We start from the raw sequence: 23,212 nt of genomic DNA, 5'->3' as shown, positions 1-23,212 counted from the left end.
TCATTATCATTATCAGTAATATTATGCCGATGCTTGAGTAAAACAAACACACAAACACAACAACGTGCAGTATCAGGGCTGGGAACACAAACAAGCCTAGAAGCAGAGACCCAAATTCCAGTTTTAGTTTCTAAAGTATTTGCAAGTTGGATATTTCCAAGTTTGGATGTCAGGAGAAAGAAAAAAAAGTCCCTCGAGGCCACATGTAGAGGAAGGGCTGTAGACACAGACTGACTAACATTCTGCTTCCTGCTTTTTATTTGATTTGACTCTTTAAAAAAAACAGAGAGAAGAATTGCTGATATGCAGGCCACCCCGATGCTAGCGTACGTGGGCTTTGAAAAGCTTCTATAATTTCTGTCTCTTTGTGATTATGTGTGTTGATGTATAGAGCAAGAAAAACAGAACCGAGAGATGGGTTTCCCAAGTCCCACAGCCACAACCTTATCCCTGACCATGAAAGCATTGTCCCTTGAAAGTCAGATATAACCAATCAATTGACATTTATTTTCCACTATGTGCCAGACCCTGGGCAAGGGGCTTTCTCATAAGGCTGAGCTGGGTGAGAGACTAGGATAAGGGATATAACCAAAACTTGGGGATCCAACAGGAGCTGATGGGGATCCAACAGGAGCTCTTGGGGGTCACATGCTCACTCCCCGGCACTAGATCTGAGCATTCTCATAGACCTTCTGAGTGTTTTCCTTATAGAAAATAGGAGAATTTTGCTTCTCTTTTCTTTCCCATTCTTGTCAGTTCAAGTGTTTTTCGCACATCTTAGTAACCATATATTTCATTTTCCACCCATCCAGACTCCTTGCTCCTGCCCGTTCGGTCCGGGGAGAACTCATAAATGTCATTGGTCACGAAGCCACTCTCCATGCTTGCCAGAGTAACGAATCCGCTTTCGGATGGGTTCACAGCCATGTTGTCATAGTCACAAGACATCTCCTCGGGAGTGGCTTCTCCGGAACGCACTCGGAATGAAATGTTCTTCAGGTCTGGCCGGGTCTCTGCTAAATCAGCTTCACTTTGTTTTCGGATGATGTTATAAACCTCTAGGTCCGGGCTGTGCCCTGGGTGCGGAGAGGGCCAAATTGTTTGCTGCTCCTTTGTGCTGGGGCCTGGCTGCTCCCGCTTCCTAGGAGGAAAGGAGACCAGGGCTGAGTACTTTAGACAAAGTGATTGAGAACATCCCTGTGCCTCCTGCTCAGGCAGGAGGAGGTCATCCTGGGCCACCTCTATGCGGCACTTCTCCCCCAAGCTTACAGGTCAGGGCTTCGAGGTGGGGTGGGTGAGAGGACAAAACAGGAAGGTGTTGTTACGTTCAAAGTGATTGTTTATCTGTTATTCACTGCTGCCAGAGCATAGAACAGAGGTGGTTATCCTGGGATCCCCAGAGCCCCCAGGCGGTCTTAGGATAGGACTGGGTGGGGAAAAATAACACATTTCTAAAAACTCATCTGTAGGTGAAATTTAGCCTGTCTTTCAAATCTGAATGTAGGCGATAAACCAGAGTAGAATTAGTAATGTCTTTGACTTGATCACCAACAAAAACAGTAGATATGATTTTTTATATGACATCACAATTACTATAGATGCCTTAAAATATTTTACACTCATCTCTACTACAAAATTATGATAATTATTCCCACTACTGAATAAAAAAGCATGAATAAAGAAGTGCATGTGTTACGGTATCACATATTCATTTTTTTTAATTTTAAATTTTTATTTTTTTTGAGGAGGATTAGCCCTGAGCTAACATCTGCCACCAATCCTCCTCTTTTTGCTGAGGAAGACTGGCCCTGAGCTAACGTCCGTGCCCATCTTCCTCTACTCTGTAGGTGGGATGCCTGCCACAGCATGGCTTGATAAACAGTGCGTAGGTCTGCACCTGGGATCCGAACCGGTGACCCCTGGGCTGATGAAGCAGAACATTCGAACTTAACTGCTGTGTCACTGGGCTGACCCTCACATATTCAGTTTTGGAAATATTTTGCTAAACTATTTATCAGTATAAATGCTTCCCTTGCAATCCAATGTATTTTATTTTATGCATTTAAAAATACTGTTCCGGAAAGGGGTCCATAGGCTTCACCAGACTGCTACAGGGGTCTGTGGCACAAAAAAAGGTCAAAAAACCCTGAGATAGACTCCAGCCTCAGAGTCACAGTTCCCAAATCATAGTGAGGTGCTAAATAGATAGAGAAAGGAAAAGAAATCAAGTACCAACTGCAGAGTAAGCAGTTGGAAAATATATTTGTAATTTTTTGAACTGAATTCTATTTTTAGATTAAAAGGAGTTAACTAATAACAGTGATCATGGTAAGAGCTAACATTTTGAGTGCTTACTATATGCCCACTCTGCATGTATTAACCGCTTTAATTCTTCTAATAATCCTATAAGGAAGTTATTATTAAATGAAGTATGTTGGACATTGGACTCTTACTAATTCATCTTAAATTGGCATTCAAAGTGAGTCAAATCTTACATTGGACCTTAGTTTTCCTGTTGTAAAAGCTTTTTCTATGTAAACCATGATGATGGGGAATAAAAAGTTAGCTGAGAAGAGCTCTGGGTACTTCAAAAATGGTGGCATGTGGTCCACAAACAGGTACTCTAGGTGACTTAGTGTAGCTATTTTGTAGCAGTCTACAATTATCTATTCAATTAGAAGAAAAGCCAATTAAAAGTATATGAGGGTCAATCCCGGTGGCTGATGGTTAAATTCAGTGTGTAGCCCAGGTTCAGTTTCCAGGCATGGACTTGCATTGCTATGTTAGTGGCCATGCTGTGCTGGTGGCCCACATACCAAAAAATAGAGGAAGATCAGCTCAGATGCTAGCTCAGGGCAAATCTTCCTTAGCAAAAAAAAAAAAAAAAGATTTGAATTATTTCATTTTGAAATTAAGTGAGTTAGTTTCAGATGTTTGCCAGAATGCTTTGGGACATTTTCCATATGGCTCACTAGTCATTCCTTCACTCACCCAACAAAAATTTTTGGAGTGAGAGCTTTGATTCACGAAAGAACTTTGCCGAGTGATGAGTGGATACACAGGAGGTGAATAACACAGCTTCACCCCTCAAGTCATTTAAAATATTCCACATAAAAAATGAAAGAATATAAAATTAGTTAACCACAACTAAGCACCAGTGCTTAGTACTTCTGAATGCCCTAGCCCATCAGAGAATTTACTCTGAACTCTGCAATGGTGATTCTCTTGGAGCTGCCTAGCTTTTAATGAAATAAACAGGGTTTGTGTCAGAAGATACAAAGGTTTACATGACAAAGGTTTTACTTGCCTCCTTCGACAGATCCAAACCCAGCATACAACTGTGGTGACCACAAGGAGGAGGAGAAGAGGAATGCTGGGGATTAGGATGTAGGCAAGATTCAAGTCAGCTTCTGAAAAGAAAAACGCACATTATCAGCACTAGTGATGTTTTTACATCCTTCAAAACAGGCTAAAAAAGCATAATCAGCACAGAGTATTCCAGAGAGCACATTCCTGGGAGGAAATAGATGTGCAGCTACCCAGTTAGCAAAGTCCTCTAGTTTCAATAAAGGAACATTTCCCACCTGTCCTATTATCTGAGGTAATAGAGAAAAGAAGTTTAAATTTTGGGGTCTCTTGCAAAATGTCAGAAGGGCACTTTTGTTCATTAAAATTTTTTTTTTCAGAGGAGAGAGATTCTCTCTTTTCTTGTTCTTCCTCGCCTTCAGTGAAGAAGGGGCTGCTGGGGCAGTGTTGATGTTTTTGACTCTAAGGACAAAAATAGTAGTTCCCAAGGTGGGGTGAGGGAGAGGGAGGGAAAAGAGGCAAGCCAGAAGCCTCGGGGTTATTACCAGGAAAGAGAAGGTCACATGAAGCATGTGGCTCAGACTGTAGCGCCCTCCCAACATTTCTAAGACGAACTGGATCCAACTGGGCCCACGAGCATGAGTGTGGAAGGTGCTTCGAGGTCTGCTTTCCTGACCTCTTCTGTCCTTTGAGTCTTAGAACCAGAGAATTTTCCCTCAAGGGGCTTTGGGAGGAATGAAGGATTGGAGACTGACTCCCTTCCTACTTCCCCTGGTGCAAGATCCCCAGCCTTCCAGGGACTGTTGATGTGTTTTTCCGTCAGGCTGCAAACCTGACAACCACCAAACAAAACCCCAAACCAAAACCCCCAAAACAAACCAACCAAAAACCCCCAAACCAAACCCACTTTAAATACCACCATAATAACAATAAGAAATAAAAATGCCACTCACTTCTGCATAGCACTGTGTACTTTTTCCAAAGCATTTTCACACACTGTATCTGTTGTATAATAAAGAAATTGACTGGCATTTATCCCTGGTTCCTGGGAAGGAGGCTCTAACTCCTTGGGATTTCTCAGGTAATATTTCGTGAGCCTCTCAGACCACATCAGTTTATGCTGACAGAGATGTCTCAGGATGGGGGCTGGTGGGGAGGTAAGGGGGCCTAGAGACTGAATTCAGTTACACGGCCAATGATCAAATCAATCATGTCTACATAGTGACACCTCAATAAAATCTCTGCACACCAAAGCTCAGTGGAGCTTTCTGGTTGGTGAACACATTGATGTGCCAGGAGGATGATAAGGCATCGTGATTCCACAGAGAGAGGACACAGAAGCTCCCATTTGGGACCCTCCTAGACCTCACCCTACGTGTTTCTTCCTTTGGTTGGTCCTGATTTGTATCCTTTATAATAAAATGTAGTCATAAGTATAGTGTTTTCCTGAGTTCTGTGAGCTGTACCAGGAAATTATTAAACCTGAGGGGCTCGTGGGCAGTGCCTTGGTTTGTAGCCAGTTGATCAAAAGTTCAGACGGCCTGGGGACCCTGAACTTGTGGCTGATGTCAGAATTGAGGGCAGTCTTGTTGGAGACCGAGCCCTTAACCTGTGGGGTCTGCATTAACTTGGGGTGGCTAGCGTCAGAACTGAATTGTAGTATTGTAATATCCTATTTCATTTTACGGACACAGCAATGCTCTCAGATAGGTAAGAAAAATATTATTAGTGCCATTTTGCAAATGACTAAATTGAAGAACAGAGAAACTAAGTGGTTTTCACAGTGACAAAAACAGATCTCACTCTTGAAACTCAGGGTGAGAGTTGAGGTTGAAAGTCCATTAGCACTCCAATTTATCACCGCATTTTCTCTTATCTTTTATGATTTAACTTTTAAAATGTTTTTGTCCATTTCCTCTATTTGTTTCACAAATGAATATAAATCATGGATATTATGCATCATGGTCCGGGCCTCTCTCTACTTCCATTCTCAGTCCCCCACCCCCTCCCGCCACCACTTCTGGGTGCTTCCCAAGGCTCTGTCTTCACACAGATTTTTCACGTCCTCTCTAGTTTAATCTCCCCAATTATCTTAGGATAGCTCCATTTGTATATTTCACTAATGAAATCTAGCATTTAATGCAGTTTTTGCAAAGTCACTAATGCCCTGTTTAGTTCCATTTTTAAATAGCTGAGGGAAAGAACAAAGTGGGAATGTAACCATGGGTAATTTGAGATCAAGAAAGTCCCATTAGCTATTTTTCCCAGGACAGTTCTGTACACACCTTTGCTTTCTTTAAATGTTTCTTTGGCATCTCCCTTCTCTGTGTCTTCTGGAAGTACGGGTGTGGCTGGCTCTGTTCCTTGACCTGGAGAGAGAACATGGACTTGAGAACCTGGAGAAAGACATCAAAATCCAGATATTCTCTGAGGTCCTACCAGGTTCAAGGTGAGATGCCAAAAAGCAGTGGCAATTTGACCAATGCCTTCATAAACAGAAAAGTAAAGGGTTGAGTTTGTTGGCCTAGGGGTTTAGCTGTCTTCGTCTTTCTGACGAGACTCTTGTTGCCAAGAACATGCATAGTCATGAGTTGCTTAACGATGGGGATACGTTCAGAGAAATGTGTTGGTAGGCAATATTGCCATTGTGCGAACATCACAGAGTGTACTTACACAAACCTAGACGGTATAACCTACTCCACACCTAGGCTACATAGTATAGCCTATTGCTCCTGGGCTAAAACCTGTACAGCATGTTACTCTACTGAAAACCCTAGGCAATTGTAATACAATGGTAAGTATTTGTGTATCTAAACATATCTACACATAGAAAATGTACAGTAAAAATATGGTATAAAAGATAAAAAAGAGTACACCTGTATAGGGCACTTATCATGAATGGAGCTCGCAGGAATGAAAGATGCTCTGGGTGAGGCAGTGAGTGAGTGGTGAGTGAATATGAAGACCAAGCACGTTACCGTGCACTACTGAAGACTTTACAAACACTGCACACCTGGGCTACACTAAATTTATAAAGGTTTTTTTCTTTCTTCAATAAGAAATTAACCTTAGTTTAATGCAAACTTTTTACCTTATAAACTTTTTAAATTTTTAAAACTTTTTGACTCTTTTGTAATAACAGCTTAAAACACAAACATTGTACAGCTGTACAAAAAATATTTTGTTCCTTTATATTCTTATTCTATAAGCTTTTTTTTATTTAAATTTTTTTTTTTTTTTACTTTTTAAACTTTTTCGTTAAAAAGAAAGACATAAACGCACACATTAGCCTAGGTCTACAGAGTCAGGATCACGAATATCATTGTCTTCCACCTCCATGTCTTGTCCCACTGGAAGGTCCTCAGGGACAATAACACACATGGAGCAGCTATCTCCTATAACAATGTCCTCTTCTGGATTACGTCCTGAAGGACCTGCCTGAGGCTCTTCTTGAGGAGGTGTCACTCTTTTCAGAAGAATGACTATGGCGGTTTGCTTGGTTTGTTTCTTTTTTTCGTCATAGATTTGCTTGTAAGCAGATAATGCACCATGAACATTCCTTTCTAGTAACGAAAACCTTTCAGTGTTGGAATCCATGTTTTCAAACTTTTTCAGGAGCTTGTTGAGCTCTGCAAAAGCTTCTGCTAAACCCTTCACTGCGAATTTTCTTGAGGGTTCTTCTCCTTTTTCTTCTCCTGAAGTTTCCTCTTGTCTTGCCTCTTCTTCAGCTATGCGTTCCTGTTCCAGTTCCAACAATTCCTGGTTAGTCAATACCTCAGGAACCACCTCTACTTGCTCCCTAATGTCATCCTCATCCACACCCACGTTAAAGTTGTTCACCTTCTCAACCACAGCCTTATTGATTTTCGCAACCTCCTCATCCTTGGCAAATCCTCTGAAGTCATGGACAAGCCTCTTGAGTGAGTGTCTTCTTCGAGATGCCATTCATATACTCCTTGGTGATATCACCCCAAGCCCAAGCAAGGTCCTTGATGCAGTCATAGATGTTGTAATCCTTCCAGAATTGCATCGGTGTCTTCTCAGTGTCTTCCTCAGTTGCAGCAAGAGCCTGGGCAAAGGTGATTCTCAGGTAATAGGCCTTAAAAGCTGCTATAACTCCTTGATGCACTGGCTAGATCAAAGAGGTGGTGTTTGGAGGAAGAAACACTGATTTGATACTGGGAGGAAGATCACCAGCAAAAGAAGGATGTCTGGGAACATTATCAACAGTAAGTAAAATCTTGAAAGGCATGTTATTCTCCAAACAGTACTTTTCCATTTTGTTGACAGAGCAATTCAGGAGGGCATCTTGGAAGAGGAGCTGGGTCATCCATGACTTCTTATTACTCCCGTAGTACACTGGCGGTGTGTGCTTACTGATATGCTTGAAGGTCCTGGGGTTCTCACTGTGCCAGATCACAGAGGGTTTCAATTTGAAGCCTGCAACATTCCTCCCAAGCAAGACTGTTATCCTGTCCTTAAAAGTCTTGAAACCTGGCATTGACTTGTCTTTTTTATGGATGAAAGTCCTTTCAGGCATATCAGAATAGGGAGATTTTATCCATATTGGATGTTTGTTCTGGCAAGTAATTTTCCTCCACAATCAGCTTACCTAGAGTTTCCAAAAATTCTTCAGCTGCCTTCACATCAGCACTTGCAGACTCACCACTCACTTTCACATTATATATTGAATGATGATTCTTGAGTCACTTAAACCATCCAGAACTAGCAATAAATTCAACATTGTAGTCAAGTCCAGCCTTTCCTTTCAATGTTGCAAACTTTTTTGCTTTGGCTGTGACTGTCATGGTGCTGAGAGGGATATGCTTCTGTGTCTGGTCTTCAATCCGGGTCATTTGAAGTTTCTCTATGTCTGATACAAGACCTGCTCACATTTTTGTTCGTCTTGTTGCCTTCAATGAAGGGGATCCTTTAACAGCTTCCATCACTTTGTTTTTTTCTTCAAGATCGTAGCTATGGTGGAATGCGACATGCCTGACTGGTGAGCAATAACCATCACTGATTTTCCACCTTTGTAGTCTTTAATCAATTTTAATTTTGTTTCTAGGTCAATCATTTGTCGTGGTCCCTTACTGGTAACATAAGCAGTGGATTTTGTATGCTTAGGGGCCATGATGAACAAAACAACACAAGATTAAATCCTACACAAGGGAAAATGATATAATCAAGAGACGTGGTAAACACAAGGTGTATGAGGCTGCTGACAGCATAACACAGCATATTGTTTTACAGTAAACTTTTTTTTATAAGTAGAAAGAGTATACTCTAAAATAATGATAAAAAGCATAGTAAATACAAAACAGTAACATAGTCATTTATTAACATCATCAAGTATTATGTACTGTACATTATTATATGTGCTGTACTTTTATAGGACTGGCTATGCAGTAGATTCGTTTACACTAGCATCACCACAAACATGTGAGTGTGCATTTCCTATGACGTCCTGACGTCACTAGGCTATAGAAATTTTTCAGCTTCATTATAATCTTATGGGTCCACTGCTGTATATGCGGTCTGTTGTTGACAGAAATGTTGTTATGTGGTCCATAACTGTACTGAAACAACCAGCAGGTGGCTGGCATCAAGGCACATGAAACACTGAGGGAAAGGGCCAATGACTCACTTCTAGGACCATGAATTATCAGTTTGGTTCACTTCTTGTCCCATTAGATTGAATTATTCCTTTCATATTGTCAATAATGATAAGTAAAATCCCAAACTGAATTTGCAACTGTTGCTTTTCAGCTTTGAGAGAAATGGGAACACCAGAGAGTGAGATTAATGAACTGCTTGTCATGGTTGGCTATGGCATAGACCTGCCCAGATGGTCTGGACCGGTGGTCTTTCTGTTGTTCAATGTGGTCTAAAGAACATATGAATCAAACCTATGAAGAAGGGTTGTGAAACAGCCCAAATTAACTGCGATCCCAAATGACAGACTTACCTCTACTTCTTGTAGAAGGAGCTGTTGGTTTCTCTGTAGCAGAAAGAGACAAAAACAAAAATAATAACTAAATTTACATGCCACTTGGATGAAATTGGCCAGAGCAAGGCATCCATTCTTTTGCTCATTCAGTCATCCAATAGACTTTATTTTGTGTTACTAGATGCCAGGAACTGGATTAGTAAATTAAAAGAATCACTTCTGCACAAAGATTAGCCTTCCCCCAGCTTTACTTGGGCACTTCTTCCTTTTTTAAAAAGCATTTGAAAACTTTTAAATATGAGAATTTCCAACTACACACAAAATTAGAAAGACTGGTAAAATGAACCTCAATGTACCATCACTCAGATTCAACTCTTACCCACATATGGCTAATCTAGTTTCAACAATAATCCCTACACCTCCCCAACCACACTCAGGCCTGGATTACTTTAAAGCAATCCAAGACACTTTAACAATTCCTATTGGGGATGTTTTAGAAAGCAACACACACTGAGCTCTAAGCAGTGGAAGTGGTTGGGGGGCTAAGTAGACCACTGGCCAGCCCCAAGTCAGAGACTGGTGATCTAGAACCCTGAGACGTTTAAAATAGTTCACAGGAAAGTCAGGCTGCATAGACAAGTATATCAAATGTTTTTGCTTTAGGCTGGGAGTGCATCATTGTGTTGGCCTTGTATTGGCCTTGAATCTCTTATGCTAATCAGATGCTCTGGGATTCATAGGGATGGGGTCCTTAAAGGCAAGGTTTTAGAATTTACGGTCCTAAGGCCAGGATGTCAAGGCTCTTCTGACGTTTCATTCAGAAAGGAAACTTTTAACCACCTTCCCATAACTGTGTGTGTGTGTATAGGTGATGAAAATCCATTTAGTTATTTAAAAAACACACTTACATAGTGCTTGCCATATGATAAAAACGTCATTATGTTCGAAGTGTTTTACAGAAACAAACCTGATTTATCCTGATAGCAGCCTTATGAGGTAGGTGCTGTTATTATTCTGATTTTGTACACAAGGAAACCAGGTACAGAGATATTAAACAATTTGTCCAAATCTCACAGCTAATAAGTAGCTGAAATGGGATTTGAACCAAACAAATTCAAATGAAAATTAAAATGGTAAGGAGACAAATTCTCTGCTAAGTAGTGGAGATATAACAGCAAATGAGAAATAGTCTCAGCCCTCTAAGGCTCTTATACTCTATGGGATGGGCATAAAATATGGAAATGCAGGACAATATTAATAATTATTAATTCTGTGATATTACATTATAATACATAGCATATTTGATAATATTACACAATCTATTCTTTTTCTTGTTCCTTCACGGTGCAATCCACTGTGCAGAACTGCAGTAAACATGGCACGTTAGTGCAGCATTTCCATCAACCCCTGCAAGGCATCTGCAATGCGTTACCTCAGATGATGACTTTGATTTTCACTGAAGACACCTATGCCTTTAGCATACCCCAGAAGTAACCAAGTGTTCAGATCTGACTAGCATGCCACCTACTCTACATGCTTATGTTGTTAAATCTAGTTTTAGATGTTATTCAACCAGTCCCTTAGCACTCAGGCGTAATGGATGGTGTGTCATCTTGTTGGAACTCTGGGTGACTTTCCCTAGCCCATCAAGTGTGAGGATTAATTGGTCAAACACGTATGTTTTCAGACCTCCTGCCAACCATGTAGTGAAGGGGACAAACCTATAAATAGGCTGTTAAGGTATTGTGTATGTGAGGTGCTCTGATCCTCACAGGAGGAACACCTAACTTAGTTTTAAGGGGCTCTGGAAGGTTTCCCAGAAGAAATTTTTTTTAATTTCTTATTTTGAAATATTTTCAGATTTATGAAAATTTGCAAGAATAGAATTCTCATATATCCTTCACCCAAATGTTACCATTTTACCATATATCATTTATTTACTTATTCTCTCTCTACGTATATCTCTATATATTTGTATCTGTATTTTTATCTATATCTGTATGTATACACATATATGTATAGAGAACACATACAGATACATACATAACTTTTTTCCTGAGAGTAAGTTGCAGACATGGTTACCCTTTACTCTTAAGTACTTCATTGTGTATTTAAAAAGGTTTGGGGGAGGCATTCTCTTACATAACCACAGTACAATGATCAAAACCAAAAAATCAACATTGATATCCTATTATCTAATCTGAAGACCTTATTCAAGTTCTGCCAATTGTCCTAATCATGCTCTTTATAGAAAACCGTCATCATCATCGTCATCCTCATCTGCATCATCATCATTGTCCAGGATCCAATCCACGATCACCTGTTGCACTTAGTTGTCATGAGAGAAGGTGAGTTTAACCTGAGCTTGAAAGGTAAGAATGAGTTGACTGGGAAAGGGGAAAGGTGTTCCAAGCACAAGAAACAGCAATTGAGAGCTCATGGGGAATTTCATAGAGTGCAAAGGGGAAAGGGATGAGGGGAGGAGTGGGAGTGGTGAGAACTGAGGCTGGAGAGAGGCATGGGTCTGGTCATGCCGATCCTTGTATAGCATGCTAAGGTGTGTAAACTTATCCTGAGGATGGATGACCACATAAAGGCAATGTGTTAGTTTTTCTCCATGTGCCCACCTCCCTCTGCCCAATCTATTCTCTGTTCTTCTCTGTGTCCTCGGAGGCTGACCTCTATGGACTGGTCATTCGGGCTCCCTTGTCCTTTGGCTTCTGACTGGACTTAACCAATGGGTGGCAGAGGCAGGAGATCAGAGGATAGGACGAGAGGTCCCGGTATTTATTCCCCAGGCCCCTCTGTGGTTTGACAGTAGCTGCATTTTACGTTATAGCTCCTGTTGGGTGGCTCCTCTTCCATGACTCCAAGATATCTCTGGCTTCTACTAAAACCATTCTCTCCCCTCACTCCTTTAGGCCTAGGAATGGTAAGAGCTTCCCATTGTAGCTAGTCCCTGGGCACTTCACTATCTCTTGCTCTTTGCCCACACATCTGCAAATATCCTTTTATTATACTCTCCTAATTAAACCATTACATCTTTTTCCATCTTTCTCCTGCCAGGACTCAGTCTAATACAAGTAATAGCAAAAGTAATAAAGAATATGATTTTTAAAAACCTAACTAGGTTCAAAGTCCAAAACTAAATGGATATGAAAACAACTGTCAAAATCTCACATTTCAAAAAATGTTTAAAAAGTACAAAATTTTAAATCATGGAGCTAATAGTATGGAATTAAGAAAAGTGGTAGGAAGCCAGTTTGTAACAAGTGTCTTGCCTTTATTGCTCCAAAAAGGCGACCTGCCAAGCCAGCCTGGGTCTTTGCAACCTCCCTGCCTAAGACAACTCTGTATGGCGGGGAGGGCCAGGTTTCTGGAGAGAAGAATTCATCTGAGGGGGGACGAGAGAGAAAAAACACCTTTTAGCAGCGAAAGCATAGTCCAATTCAAACCATTTTAAAATGACAGGGTTAATGAGTCCCCAAGTAGATATAACTAACAGGTCATTCTACTCCTGTCAGGAAAGGATGCACAACTGGGGCCAAGCAGTCGGCCTCAGGGAGGTGAGCAACTTCAGGGACAGATCAAAATCACTTCAAGTTTAGATCTGAGTCAGTTACAATGGAGGAATTGGGGAAACTCAAGCAGAGTGAGACTAAAGGCTTGTAGCCAAGTCAAAACCCTTAACAGATCTAGAAGCAAATGCCAGTTGAATTTGCAAGGCATATATAGAGGGTGGCCTGGGGAGTCGGAGCCTGCTCATCAAAGTGTCTGCTATCTGCCCAGAGCCAGCAAAATTGGTGTGTTTCATCATCTACCTCCTCTGGTCATTATTTTGTTTCCTTAAAGCCCCAGAAAATAATCTCACATGGCTGTTGGACTTGCAGGAACAATGGCCAGCTTCCTTTCATATTTCTTCTTTATTCCAAGCTCCTACAGCCAACCTCACATGTGGAAACAATAAGAGTTTGTTGTTGTCCATTCAGAAGGCTTTTTGTTTCCTGAAGTTCGCATAACCCTTGCTTTATCATACATAAATTAGACCCTTTCTTTTCTTCATCCCTTCTCTCAGCCTCTGATACCCCTCTCCTCTGCTAGAAGTACTCTTCAATAAGGAAGTGTCACTATATTTCCCTTTACAAAAATTCCCAACGTTTAACGCTGCTGGCATTTGTAACAAGCTTTCTTAGAGACGGCATCACAAATTCTTGGGACTAGCGGCTGCTTATGTAATAAGAGAGGAGATTGAGAATTCAGCCCCATAACTTGGGAGAGCATTCATTACCATTGGAATATTTGCAAATGAAATTGTTCTTCATGTTGCATCGGTCATCATTCCACTGGAACATGTAGAGGCCCCCAATGCCGGCGGGTGCTGATGGCTGATGGTACATGACCACGCAGACCTCGCTGCCGCAGGAAGGCTCATCCACGTACCAGTTCCTGTATAGGAAAGAGGTCAACAGTGAGGGCAACTAGAGAAAGCTACACCAGGACTTCAAAGCCTTTGTTTTTCCATCAAGTTCACTGAGCCATGAACTTAAGATTCTGCTTCAGAACACAATAGAAAGAGAGGGAGGAATTGCACTACTGCCAATACCACACGCCTTCTAATATGGACATCACAATCAATCATCTGACATGTGCCACAACCTCTTTGCAGGGAGGAATATATTACCAAACGATGTCTGCAAAGTAATTATGAGAAAAAGCAGCTAGCAGGGCGAGTCTGTACAATCTTATTTCTTTCTTGATTTTCGCTAACTGGGTTTTGTTTCTCTTTTTTTTTTTAGAAATCGGATGCTCTGAGAAAAGGCATGACATCTCATCCAGAGCTCACCCTGTCTCCATCTCCCCATGCTTTTCAATGGCCCTGACTGCCTTCCTAGCCCTGGGAGGTAGATGGAAAATTCAAGCACCTGAGCAAGACTTTCCAAAATGTAGATGCTGTCAAAGCAGGTGAGGGGCTGGGGACAAGAGCAAGAGGCCCACATGATCTTTTTCAGTTGTTTCCACTTATCAGGCTGATGAGCCCCTCCGTCAGCCTCCACTGCCAGATTTCTTGTCTCTGTCTCCCTGGCTCCTGGATGGGGTGCATTAGCAGCCTCAGCTCCACGATCCAGTGGTACTTGGAATTAAATGGTGCTGCCACCCAGTTGGATATGTGGGTGCCAGGTTGAGGCTCTGGATTCCATAGAGAATCTACATGCAGCGAGCACTCGCCCCGTATGGTGACTCAGGGCTGGGCTTTGTCATCTGTCTGGTTACCTATTTGAGCTGTTTCCTTCCGGTACTCAGATCTTGCCCTGATGCTCACATTATTTAGCTGAGCCCTGCTGCTCTAATTAGCTCTTGTCAGAGCCCATCCTTAGGAGACAGCTAAGAGGTCTCCTTGTAGCTCCTCAATATGGCTCTGCTTGAGTGCTATGTTGTCATCCATCAGAGGGAGGATCCTTTGCTGCACCCACTGAGTTGAATGCGCCTGGACAAGAGCTGAGCTTGCAACACTGCTTGTACACTATGCCTGGACAGCTGGGGACCCTGACTGGGGCTGGGCTCTGCACCTCATTAGTTACCTTCAGTCCATTTTCCAGCCCCATTGGTGGACCTCCTACTCTGACTTGCCTTGTTCTCACCACTGGCCTTGTGGTTTCATGTTATTTCACTTCACAGATGATAGAATGGATGGAATATTATGCCTGGCATCTAGTTTCTGGACTTGAGCCAGATTTCAGGCTCAGAACTCACTGATAGAAGGAGAGGTCAGGTTCCCAGGAGGAAGGACCCTGCAACACCATAGCGCATACACATGGTAATAATTTCCCCTGTTCTTTCAAAGAGACCTATGGCCATTTAGTTAAGTAACCATACACTGGGAAAGAGGACTCCAGATATTACAAGGACACTGTTGGACACAGGGTGCAAGTTACAATGATATCCAAAGACTTGAAGTGTCATCGGGGTTACCCATTCAAGTGGGAGCATATTGAGGCTAGATATTAAATGGAGTTCTGGCCCAGGACCAGCTCACAGTGGGACCCAACCAGTGGTCATTCCCCAATCCCCAAATATATGAATTGAAAGCCTATGGAGTAAGATCTATAATAGTGAAGAAGGTCAAGTGGAAACCTCTGAAACTGCAGTCTTCCCCACCCTCTCCAAGATAGCAAGTAAAAAACACTGTCTTATCCAGGGGAAGATGATAGAAAGTAGTGCCAACTTTAAACACCTAGAGAATGCAAGGGTGGTATTTCCTATTATTTCTGTACTTAATTCACTAATCTGACTTCTGCAAAAACCAGGCAGATCCTGAAGGATGATACTGGAACAGTAAAACTCAACCAAGTAAAAGCCTCAGTTGCAGCTGCTATGCCATATGTGGCACCTTTGCTAGAGCAGTTAACATGTCCTGAGGTACCTAGTATGCAGATCTGGTGAACACATTTTTTTCCATCTGTATCAGAAAGAGAATCTGAAACAGTTTGCATTCATTTGGAATGGACAACAGTATACATTTATGATCTTGCCTTAAAATTGTATTCATTTTCTTACTCTCTGTCATAAGGTGGTGTGAAGAGACCTGGACTGCCTAGATATCTTGCAGAAAATCACACTGGTTCATTATATTGCTGACGTCATGCTAATTGAACCAGATGAGCAAGAAGTGGCTAGCACGTTGGAGGCCTTAGTGAGACTCATGTGCTCCAACAGTTGGAGAGAAACCCTATGAAGATTCAGGGGCCTGTCACTTCATGAATATGTGTAGGTGTCTAGTGATCTAGGGAATGCCTGAGCATCCCTTTCAAATTAAAGGACATTTTGCAATGATTTGAAGAAGGAAGCACAGCACCTAGTAGGCCTCCTTGGGTTCTACAGGTAGCATATTTCACACTCTGGGAATACTGCTCTGGCCCATAAACCAGCTGACATGAAAGACAGCCGGCTTTGAGTGGGGTCCAGAGCAGAAAGGACTCTGAAGCAAGTCTAGGCAGTGGGGCAAGCAGACTCGCCCCTTAGGTCATATTATCCAGCAAACCCTATTATTAGAGGTATCAGTAGTGGGAAAAACAATGCTATATAGAACTTGTGACAAGCCCCAATGAGAGAATCACAATACAGACCCTCAAGATTCTATAGCAAGGCCATGTAATTTGTAGCTGAGAAATAATCATCTTTTGCAAAACAACTCCTGGCTTGCTATTAGGCAAGGAGCACCAAGAGACCATGCAATCCAACTTGCCCATCATGAATGAAGTACGTCAGGCACACCCTGTCATAGATTGGGCAGCCTAGAATCAATCCATTATAATACGGAAGAGATATATACAGGACAAAAGGGCAGAGGATGAGTAGGTAGAGCAGACTGCCATGACATCTACCACTGTCATACCAGAGCCTTTTGCTCAGCTGACACCTATGACTGCATAAGGGAATTCCTTATGACTAGCTGACAGAGGCAGCCTGAGCTTGGTTTGTGGAGAGGTCAGCCAAGTATGGGAGTACAACTCCAAATGGACAACAGCTGCACTGCAGCACCACTCAGAGGTGGCTTTGAAAGGTCAAGTGGTAAGGGGACGTCCTCCCAATGGCCAGAGCTTAACTGGTGTACCTAGTTAACCACTTTGGGAAGAGAAGTTATAGGAAGTTAGAATATACAAGGACTCAGGGGTAAGGCAAAGATCTTGGCCAGCTGATCAGGAAGAAAAAAGTCTTTCCAAGAGGAGAAAGAGTGGCAGATTGGGGACAAGGCACTCTTGGACAGAGTCACGTGAATAGACATTTGGGAGTAGGCATAAAGTACGAGACTCTGTCACCTGTCAAGGCCCACCAGAAAGCATCTAGCACAGAAGAGGCCCTAAAGGGAGAGAAAACGACTCAGCCAGTTGATGTCAGCCAGCCTGTTATCAGCAGCCCCAGTGCTGGCACAATAGATACGTACCATGGTGGCAGGGATGGAGGCTACGCATGGGCTCGACAGTATCGGGTCACATTCACCAAGGCTGATCTAGCTACTGCCAAACCTCCAACCTGCCAGCAACAGAGAACGACACTAAGTCCCTGAAAGAGCACCAACCCTGGGAGACCAGCCTGGCACTTGGTGTCAAGTTGGCTACACTGGACTCCTTCCATCCTGAAAGGGGCAATGATTCATTCCGACAGGAATAGACACACAATCTGGGTATGGGTTTGCCTTTCCTGCCTCAGGACCTTAGTGAGCACCACTATCTGAAGGCTTATACAGTATTTGATCTACTAGCAAAAGATCCCATATAATATCTCATCAGACCAAGGGATCTACTTTATAGCAAAGGAGGTATGGAAGAAGGCACCTGGCCATGAGATTTGCTAGTCATATCACGTATTGCACCATCCTGACGCTGCCAGCCTGACAGAGTGATGGAAGAGCTTGTTAAAAACACAGCTGAAGCATTAGTTTAGAGGCTGCTTTGTGAGGACAGGGCATCATCCTCCAAGATGCAGTGTACACTTTGAATCAACGAACTTTATACCATCCTGTGTCCCCAAGAGTAAGAATATATGTGTCTGGGAGCCAAATGGTGGAAACAGGAGTAGCCCCGCTTACCATCATTGGTAGTAACCCACTTGGGGAATTTGTGCTTCTTGTCTCTGCAACGCTGGTCCTTGTGAATTTAGAGGTCCTGGTACTCAAAGGGGGAACACTTTCCCCAGAAGACACTGCAAGAGTCTTATTGAACTATGAGCTATGGCTGCCACTTGGGCACTCTGGGATGCCTGTGTCCAGGGACCAGCAGGCAAGAAGAGGAGTCATTATCTTGGCAGGAGGCAACTGACCCTAACCATGAGGAGGAGGCAGGTCTGCTGTTATGCATTATGGGCAGGGAGAAATATGTTTGGCACACAGATTATCTCCTTGGGTGCCTGTTGGTACTTACGTATCCAATTTTGATGGTAAATGGAAATGTGCCATCGCTCCAGCCTGAGAAGTGCAAAGTGACTAGGGCCTCACACTCCTCAGGGATGAGGGTCTGGGTCCTGCCACAAGGCTCCCCGAGCAGATGGTAAGGGAACTGGAGAGTAGAGGAGGGAAGTCAATGAGTATCAGCTGTGGCCCCGGGACCAGCTGCAGTGGTGGGGAGCGTAGTTCATCTTATTAACCTTCCTCTAAAAATTTCTGCTGTGAAAATCCTGGAGAAGGTACTGCTGGAACTTAGATGAATATGTGGATCTAACTATCATAATGGTGGACTTTGATAGATGCTGACATGCTGTCTTAAATGTAATGGGTAAAAAAGATATATTTTAATCTTCATTCTTTTGATTGATAATAAGTTTAAACTCTTTTTCCCTATGATTGTTTACCAGTTAGATTTTCTATTTTATGAACTGTCTGCTCAGGTCTTCTGCCTTTTTGTCTTTTGGGGTTTTACTGACTTATATAAACTCTTTATCATAAAAAGATACTATTTGTTAAACTTATTACAACAATTTTCCATGTTATGTCTGCCTTATAATTTCATATTTTTTGACGTTTGTCCAGATCACTGGATTTCTTAGGGGGGTACGATGGCAATGCCATGGTGCCAGGGTGGGGTGTAAAATGAGTGAGTCCTGATGCTTTGGTTCAGCAGGGTCCCACAAACTGCAGCTTTCCTTAAGTCCTCTCTTGGCCAATCCATAGAATTATATCTTGGCTCTGATTTCTTGCCCATCCTCATGATTCCTTGTGGTCTGGAGACCTATCTTGAGTCTTAGCCACACAGACCTTCAATGTCTCACTGGGGTTCTAGTCCAAAAAGCCAGACAGCCAGAACCACTGACTTGAAGCATCACTTGCCATTGAAACAATGCTTCTGGGCCACACCCTCCTGAACAGAGCTCTTTGGCCATGAGTTGGGCCCAGACCAAGGCTGACTCACCACCTTCACCACACTGCTCTGGTCAGTGCTGTTCCGGTTCTGCTAGCCCCTCAGGACTCTCCTGGCTAGGCCTTCTGACCTAGCACCCGGATCCAGCCTGCCTCTTTTCCGAGTGACGTCAAGTGAGTTAGCCACTGTGGGTTCCACACACTTACCTGAATGTGGATGTGCTGCCATCCGTCCAAGCATAAAGGTCCTGGCAGACTGTGCTATTGCTTTGTTTCTCCTCGCGCCTCCTGAGCCCAATCCAGAAATCGCCATCAGACGCCAGGAGGTTTTCAATGAACTTTTCTATCAGTCTCTGTTCATCTTCAGACTCGATGCTGACCAACTGGCCCCCATCCCTCCGGCAGGCTGCTCTGGCTTCCTCAAAGTTCAGTCTTCGAGAAGCATCATGGAAGTAAATGACTTTATAACAAGGCCTCTGTGTCCCTCCCCGGCAGACCAGCTGCCCTAGAGAAAAAAGAAGCCAATCTATTTCAGTGTCCCCCAAAGAATACCAGGGCAGGCATGCTGGGAGGCATCTGAACAAGGTGCTCCCTGAGCAGGAACCCTGATGACTCCGCAGTGGACTGTTACAAAGTCGGTCAGGGTTCTCTGAGCAAATTAATACCCCTTCCAGCATGGAGACGCTGTGATTTTAACCATATCGTGCTGGGACTCCACGTTTTGTTTGTTCCGTTACAGATTCTCGTAAAGCAGACATTTCTGACTATCCTTTAAAAGAGAGATGGATGAAGATTTAAGGTTTCACTTAAAGGCACAAGAACATTTATGCCTTCAGGGAGTCTCAGGGGATAGCATGGCTTAAATGAGTTATCTCTGCTGTTTCCTTCAGTGGAGAGAGGCATTCTGAAGTTGGGTTGGGCTCCTCAACCCTGGAACCCTCTGCCTGTGTAGCAGGCCCGAGAATTCACCCAGTCTATGGGATAAACAGAAGCTAAAAGCACCAGATCTTTGGGGTTTTCTGCTACTGATCTTGCCTGAAGACAACAATTATCTCATTGAATTCTCATAGTAATCCCCTGATGTAGATATTGTTTATGCCCCATTTTACAAATGAGAAAACTGAGGCTCAGAGAAATTCAGTAATTTGGCTAAGGTCATACAGCTATCGGTAGCATTGCCTGAGTCAGAACCCAGATCTAATTACACAGTCATGCTGGTAACCACTGAACGATATTGCCCCCTCCTCACTCCACCGCAGGCTTGGAGCCCATGTAATGTGTCTCGTCTGACTGACTGAAAACCATCTCAGACAAGTGGCTGGGATTCTAATGAGGAGCAAATAACGAATCATTTACCAGTACACACCCCACTAGCTTGGGTCCGACTGCCTGTAGTCTTGCTGTACCCAAAACATTAGCCTCATCACTCCTTTATTCATTAGTTTTTTCTTTTCTTTTTTTTTGAGGAAGATTGGCCCTGAGCTAACATCTATGCCTATCCTCTTCTATTTTATATGTGAGACCCTGCCACAGCATGGCTTGATAAGCGGTGCACAGGTCTGCATCCAGGATCTCAACTGGAGAACCCCAGGCTGCCAAAGCGGAGCGTGAGAACTTAACCACTATGCCGCGGGGCCAGCCCACCATTACTCCTTTATTCAGTCAACATGTATTGAGGGTTCCCTCTCTGCCTGGTGCTGTGCTAGGTGCTGGGAATACAGAAACAAATGCCAGTTCCTAGCCCGCGGGAGCACCCAGTATAGGTTTCTGGATCCAGATGTAGAAAGCGAAAATCAAATTTCAACAAGGGCAATCCCTTGCAATGGAGAGCTAAATTGTGGGCTGTGGGTGTGAACTGCTGCCACACAGCAAGGGACAAAGGATTTTGGTTTGGAAGCCTCATCTCAGTCCTCATGGAATGTTCTTATTTTCCTAACTTGTTTTGCAGCTGTTCAGGGAGCCGGATCGCATTCATTATTCCCAATACTGTCCAGAATACAGGGCAAAAGGCCACAGACGGCTAACTGCATTTTCAGTGCTAAATGGGAACAAAGCACATACAGATAAACCAGAAAGCTCATGTGAATTCTTGTTTTCCGTTTCTTTTTTCATCACTTTTGTAAAAGAATTCTCCATAAGCAACAAGTTCTAAGAGTTTTGCATCTTCTCTCTTCCTCTGTCATTCTTCTGCTACTGCTAAATAGAGAAACTCTAACAGGACTGGTCCATCAGCAAATTAGGAGGCCTCGAAAGAGAGACATTCTCACTAAAGAGGTGTTCCAGAGAGACTGGGGACCACTGGCCAGAGAGGTTGTGGCTGGGATGCTGCCTAAGCAAAATCCTGGGCAAGCCCAGCTTCTGTGTGTCCTTAAAATGGCTCCAAATGAGGCAGCAGAGGAAAAACAAATGAGCTCCAGGAACCCCCAACCTGGTCACCTCCAGGAACCCCCAACCTGGCCACCAGAAAAAAAAGCTGGAGTTAAATTTACTGGCAGTCCCCACTTTTCCACCGTTGGATTATCCAGAGAAAACATCACACCTTCAACGAGTTTCCTGTATAGCCCAGCCTGGTCACACACCCCAAGTCAGCGGGTGAGTGCCAGAGAGAGCCAGACTGGAAGGTGGCCCGAGGGCGCATCTGGTTCCCCAGCCTTCAGGAAGTGTCTCTCTTCTCATTTGCAGGAAAGGGAAGGGAGGGCGGGACTTCTGTTCCCCACTACCGAGGACAGATCCCATACAGCCCTAACCCAAACAGCTTAACTCAGTTAACTTCTCCTTTGGCCGCCCGGCACCCCACCCCATCCTGAAACCAACTTCAGATCCTTCAAACAGCTTCGCAAGCACGGATAGGAGTGGAGGTTTTCATTCTCCATCCCTCTTGCCAATCTGTCGCCTGCGAAGGGGACCCGGGAAAGGGGCACGGACATTCTCTCCCCTCCCCCGACATGCAGAACAAATGGAAGAGGCAAGAAGCCAGAGCACTGTACCTCCTGTGACATCCGAGTCCGAGGTTGCAGTGACACGACGGGAGGAAGGAAGCAGAGAGTCATTCCCCAGTCAGGCGGGGCGTGTGCCGCGCTAACTAGGCTTCTTTCCGATCTCTAAGCGCTCTTATTCCAGCCATCCTCCCCCCAGAAGAGCCCAGGAGTAACAGGCTGGGTTCCCACGGCGCAGTCGATACAGAACCCCTACAGTACCCGCCGTCTCCGAGGATAGGCGAACCTTCCGGTGGGCAGGACAAGGGAGTGGGTGAGCCCGCCCTGCGTGGGGGTCCCGGGGGCTATTGCACCACATACAAGGGCCGAGGGGGCGCCTACTGGCGCAGATTTGCTCACTGCCCCACTTCCCCCCGGATTCCTGTAACCCTGGGAGGGGAACGGGCTTCGAGCGTTCCAGGATACGCAGGGAACCGGCGCTGGTCTCAGCCGCGGGACGATTGCTCCCCTGGAAGCAGGGGGCGCCGGAGGGCTGAGTCCATTAGTGAGGTGGGGGCGCCTTCCCCCACCCAATCCGCAGAGAGCCAGAGAAGAGGCACGGCGGCCCTGAAGACGGTCAGCAGAAGCTGGGGTGCAGTGGGTGCAGCGTCCGAGTCCCCCCAGGAAGCAGCCCCCGCCCCGGCACGCGCACTCACCGCTTAGCAGGCGCCCCGTCGCTCCCCCGGGCCCCGCCAGCAGCACCGCCAGCAGCATGGCCTGCAGCGCCGCCCCTGGCTGCATGGCCCGGCTCGGGTGCGCCCTCGGACACCCGGGTGCTACGGCGGTGGAGCGGGCGGCCCGGCGGCGGCGTGCACGACAACTGCAACCGCGGCAGCAGCATCTCCCGAGGACCGACGGACCTGGCACCCGGAGGAGGCGGGGAGGGCGCGGAGCCAGCCAGTCGCCCCTCCGCCCCCTGGGACGTCACTGCGGGGAGGGCTGCCCCGCCGGTTGGCCCGCTTCCGATGGCCTCCTCCCGCGCGCTCGGCGCCAGACACCAGTCCCGCTCGAAGGGGAGCGAGCAGAGGAGCGGAGCCAGCTCCCTGCCCCATTCCGAGCTTCCCAGAGAGATCTTGCATTTGCCTAGGGCTCAGGGCCGAGGAAAAGTCCGGTTTGGCTTCTCTGAAATCT

General features: G+C 44.6%; 1 protein-coding gene across 4 annotated transcripts; it reads right to left on the bottom strand.

Annotated features, from left to right (window-relative positions):
* Positions 1-240: 240 nt before the first annotated feature.
* On the bottom strand, positions 241-23,212 carry LAYN (layilin). Of its 4 annotated transcripts, none has more exons than XM_014741359.3 (7): positions 22,738-23,212; positions 19,314-19,611; positions 13,545-13,702; positions 9,275-9,307; positions 5,592-5,675; positions 3,308-3,410; positions 241-1,141 (listed from the first exon to the last, which is right to left on the bottom strand). In XM_014741359.3, exons 1-7 carry the CDS (start codon positions 22,820-22,822, stop codon positions 778-780), a joined length of 1,125 nt encoding a protein of 374 aa, XP_014596845.1. In that variant the 5' UTR covers positions 22,823-23,212; the 3' UTR covers positions 241-777. The 4 variants fall into 4 exon arrangements, with proteins under 4 accessions (XP_014596845.1, XP_070128861.1, XP_070128862.1 ...); XM_070272760.1 differs by having other exon boundaries at positions 241-1,137; positions 3,304-3,410; positions 22,738-23,001; XM_070272761.1 differs by lacking the exon at positions 22,738-23,212 and adding an exon at positions 22,094-22,517 and having other exon boundaries at positions 241-1,137; positions 3,304-3,410.

Source organism: Equus caballus, chromosome 7 (assembly GCF_041296265.1).
Source record: "Equus caballus isolate H_3958 breed thoroughbred chromosome 7, TB-T2T, whole genome shotgun sequence".
In the NCBI taxonomy this organism is placed as follows: Eukaryota; Metazoa; Chordata; class Mammalia; order Perissodactyla; family Equidae; genus Equus; species Equus caballus.
This window is presented reverse-complemented; position numbering and strand designations above follow the sequence as displayed.

Excerpts from the sequence above, each read along its gene's own strand:
- LAYN (XM_014741359.3), bottom strand. The coding sequence starts at position 22,822 with ATGCAGCCAGGGGCGGCGCTGCAGGCCATGCTGCTGGCGGTGCTGCTG. Across the intron at positions 9,308-13,544 it reads CATTTGCAAATATTCCAATG|AGAAACCAACAGCTCCTTCT; the intron begins GTAATGAATGCT and ends TTTCTGCTACAG. Across the intron at positions 1,142-3,307 it reads GTTTGGATCTGTCGAAGGAG|GAAGCGGGAGCAGCCAGGCC; the intron begins GCAAGTAAAACC and ends CTTTCCTCCTAG.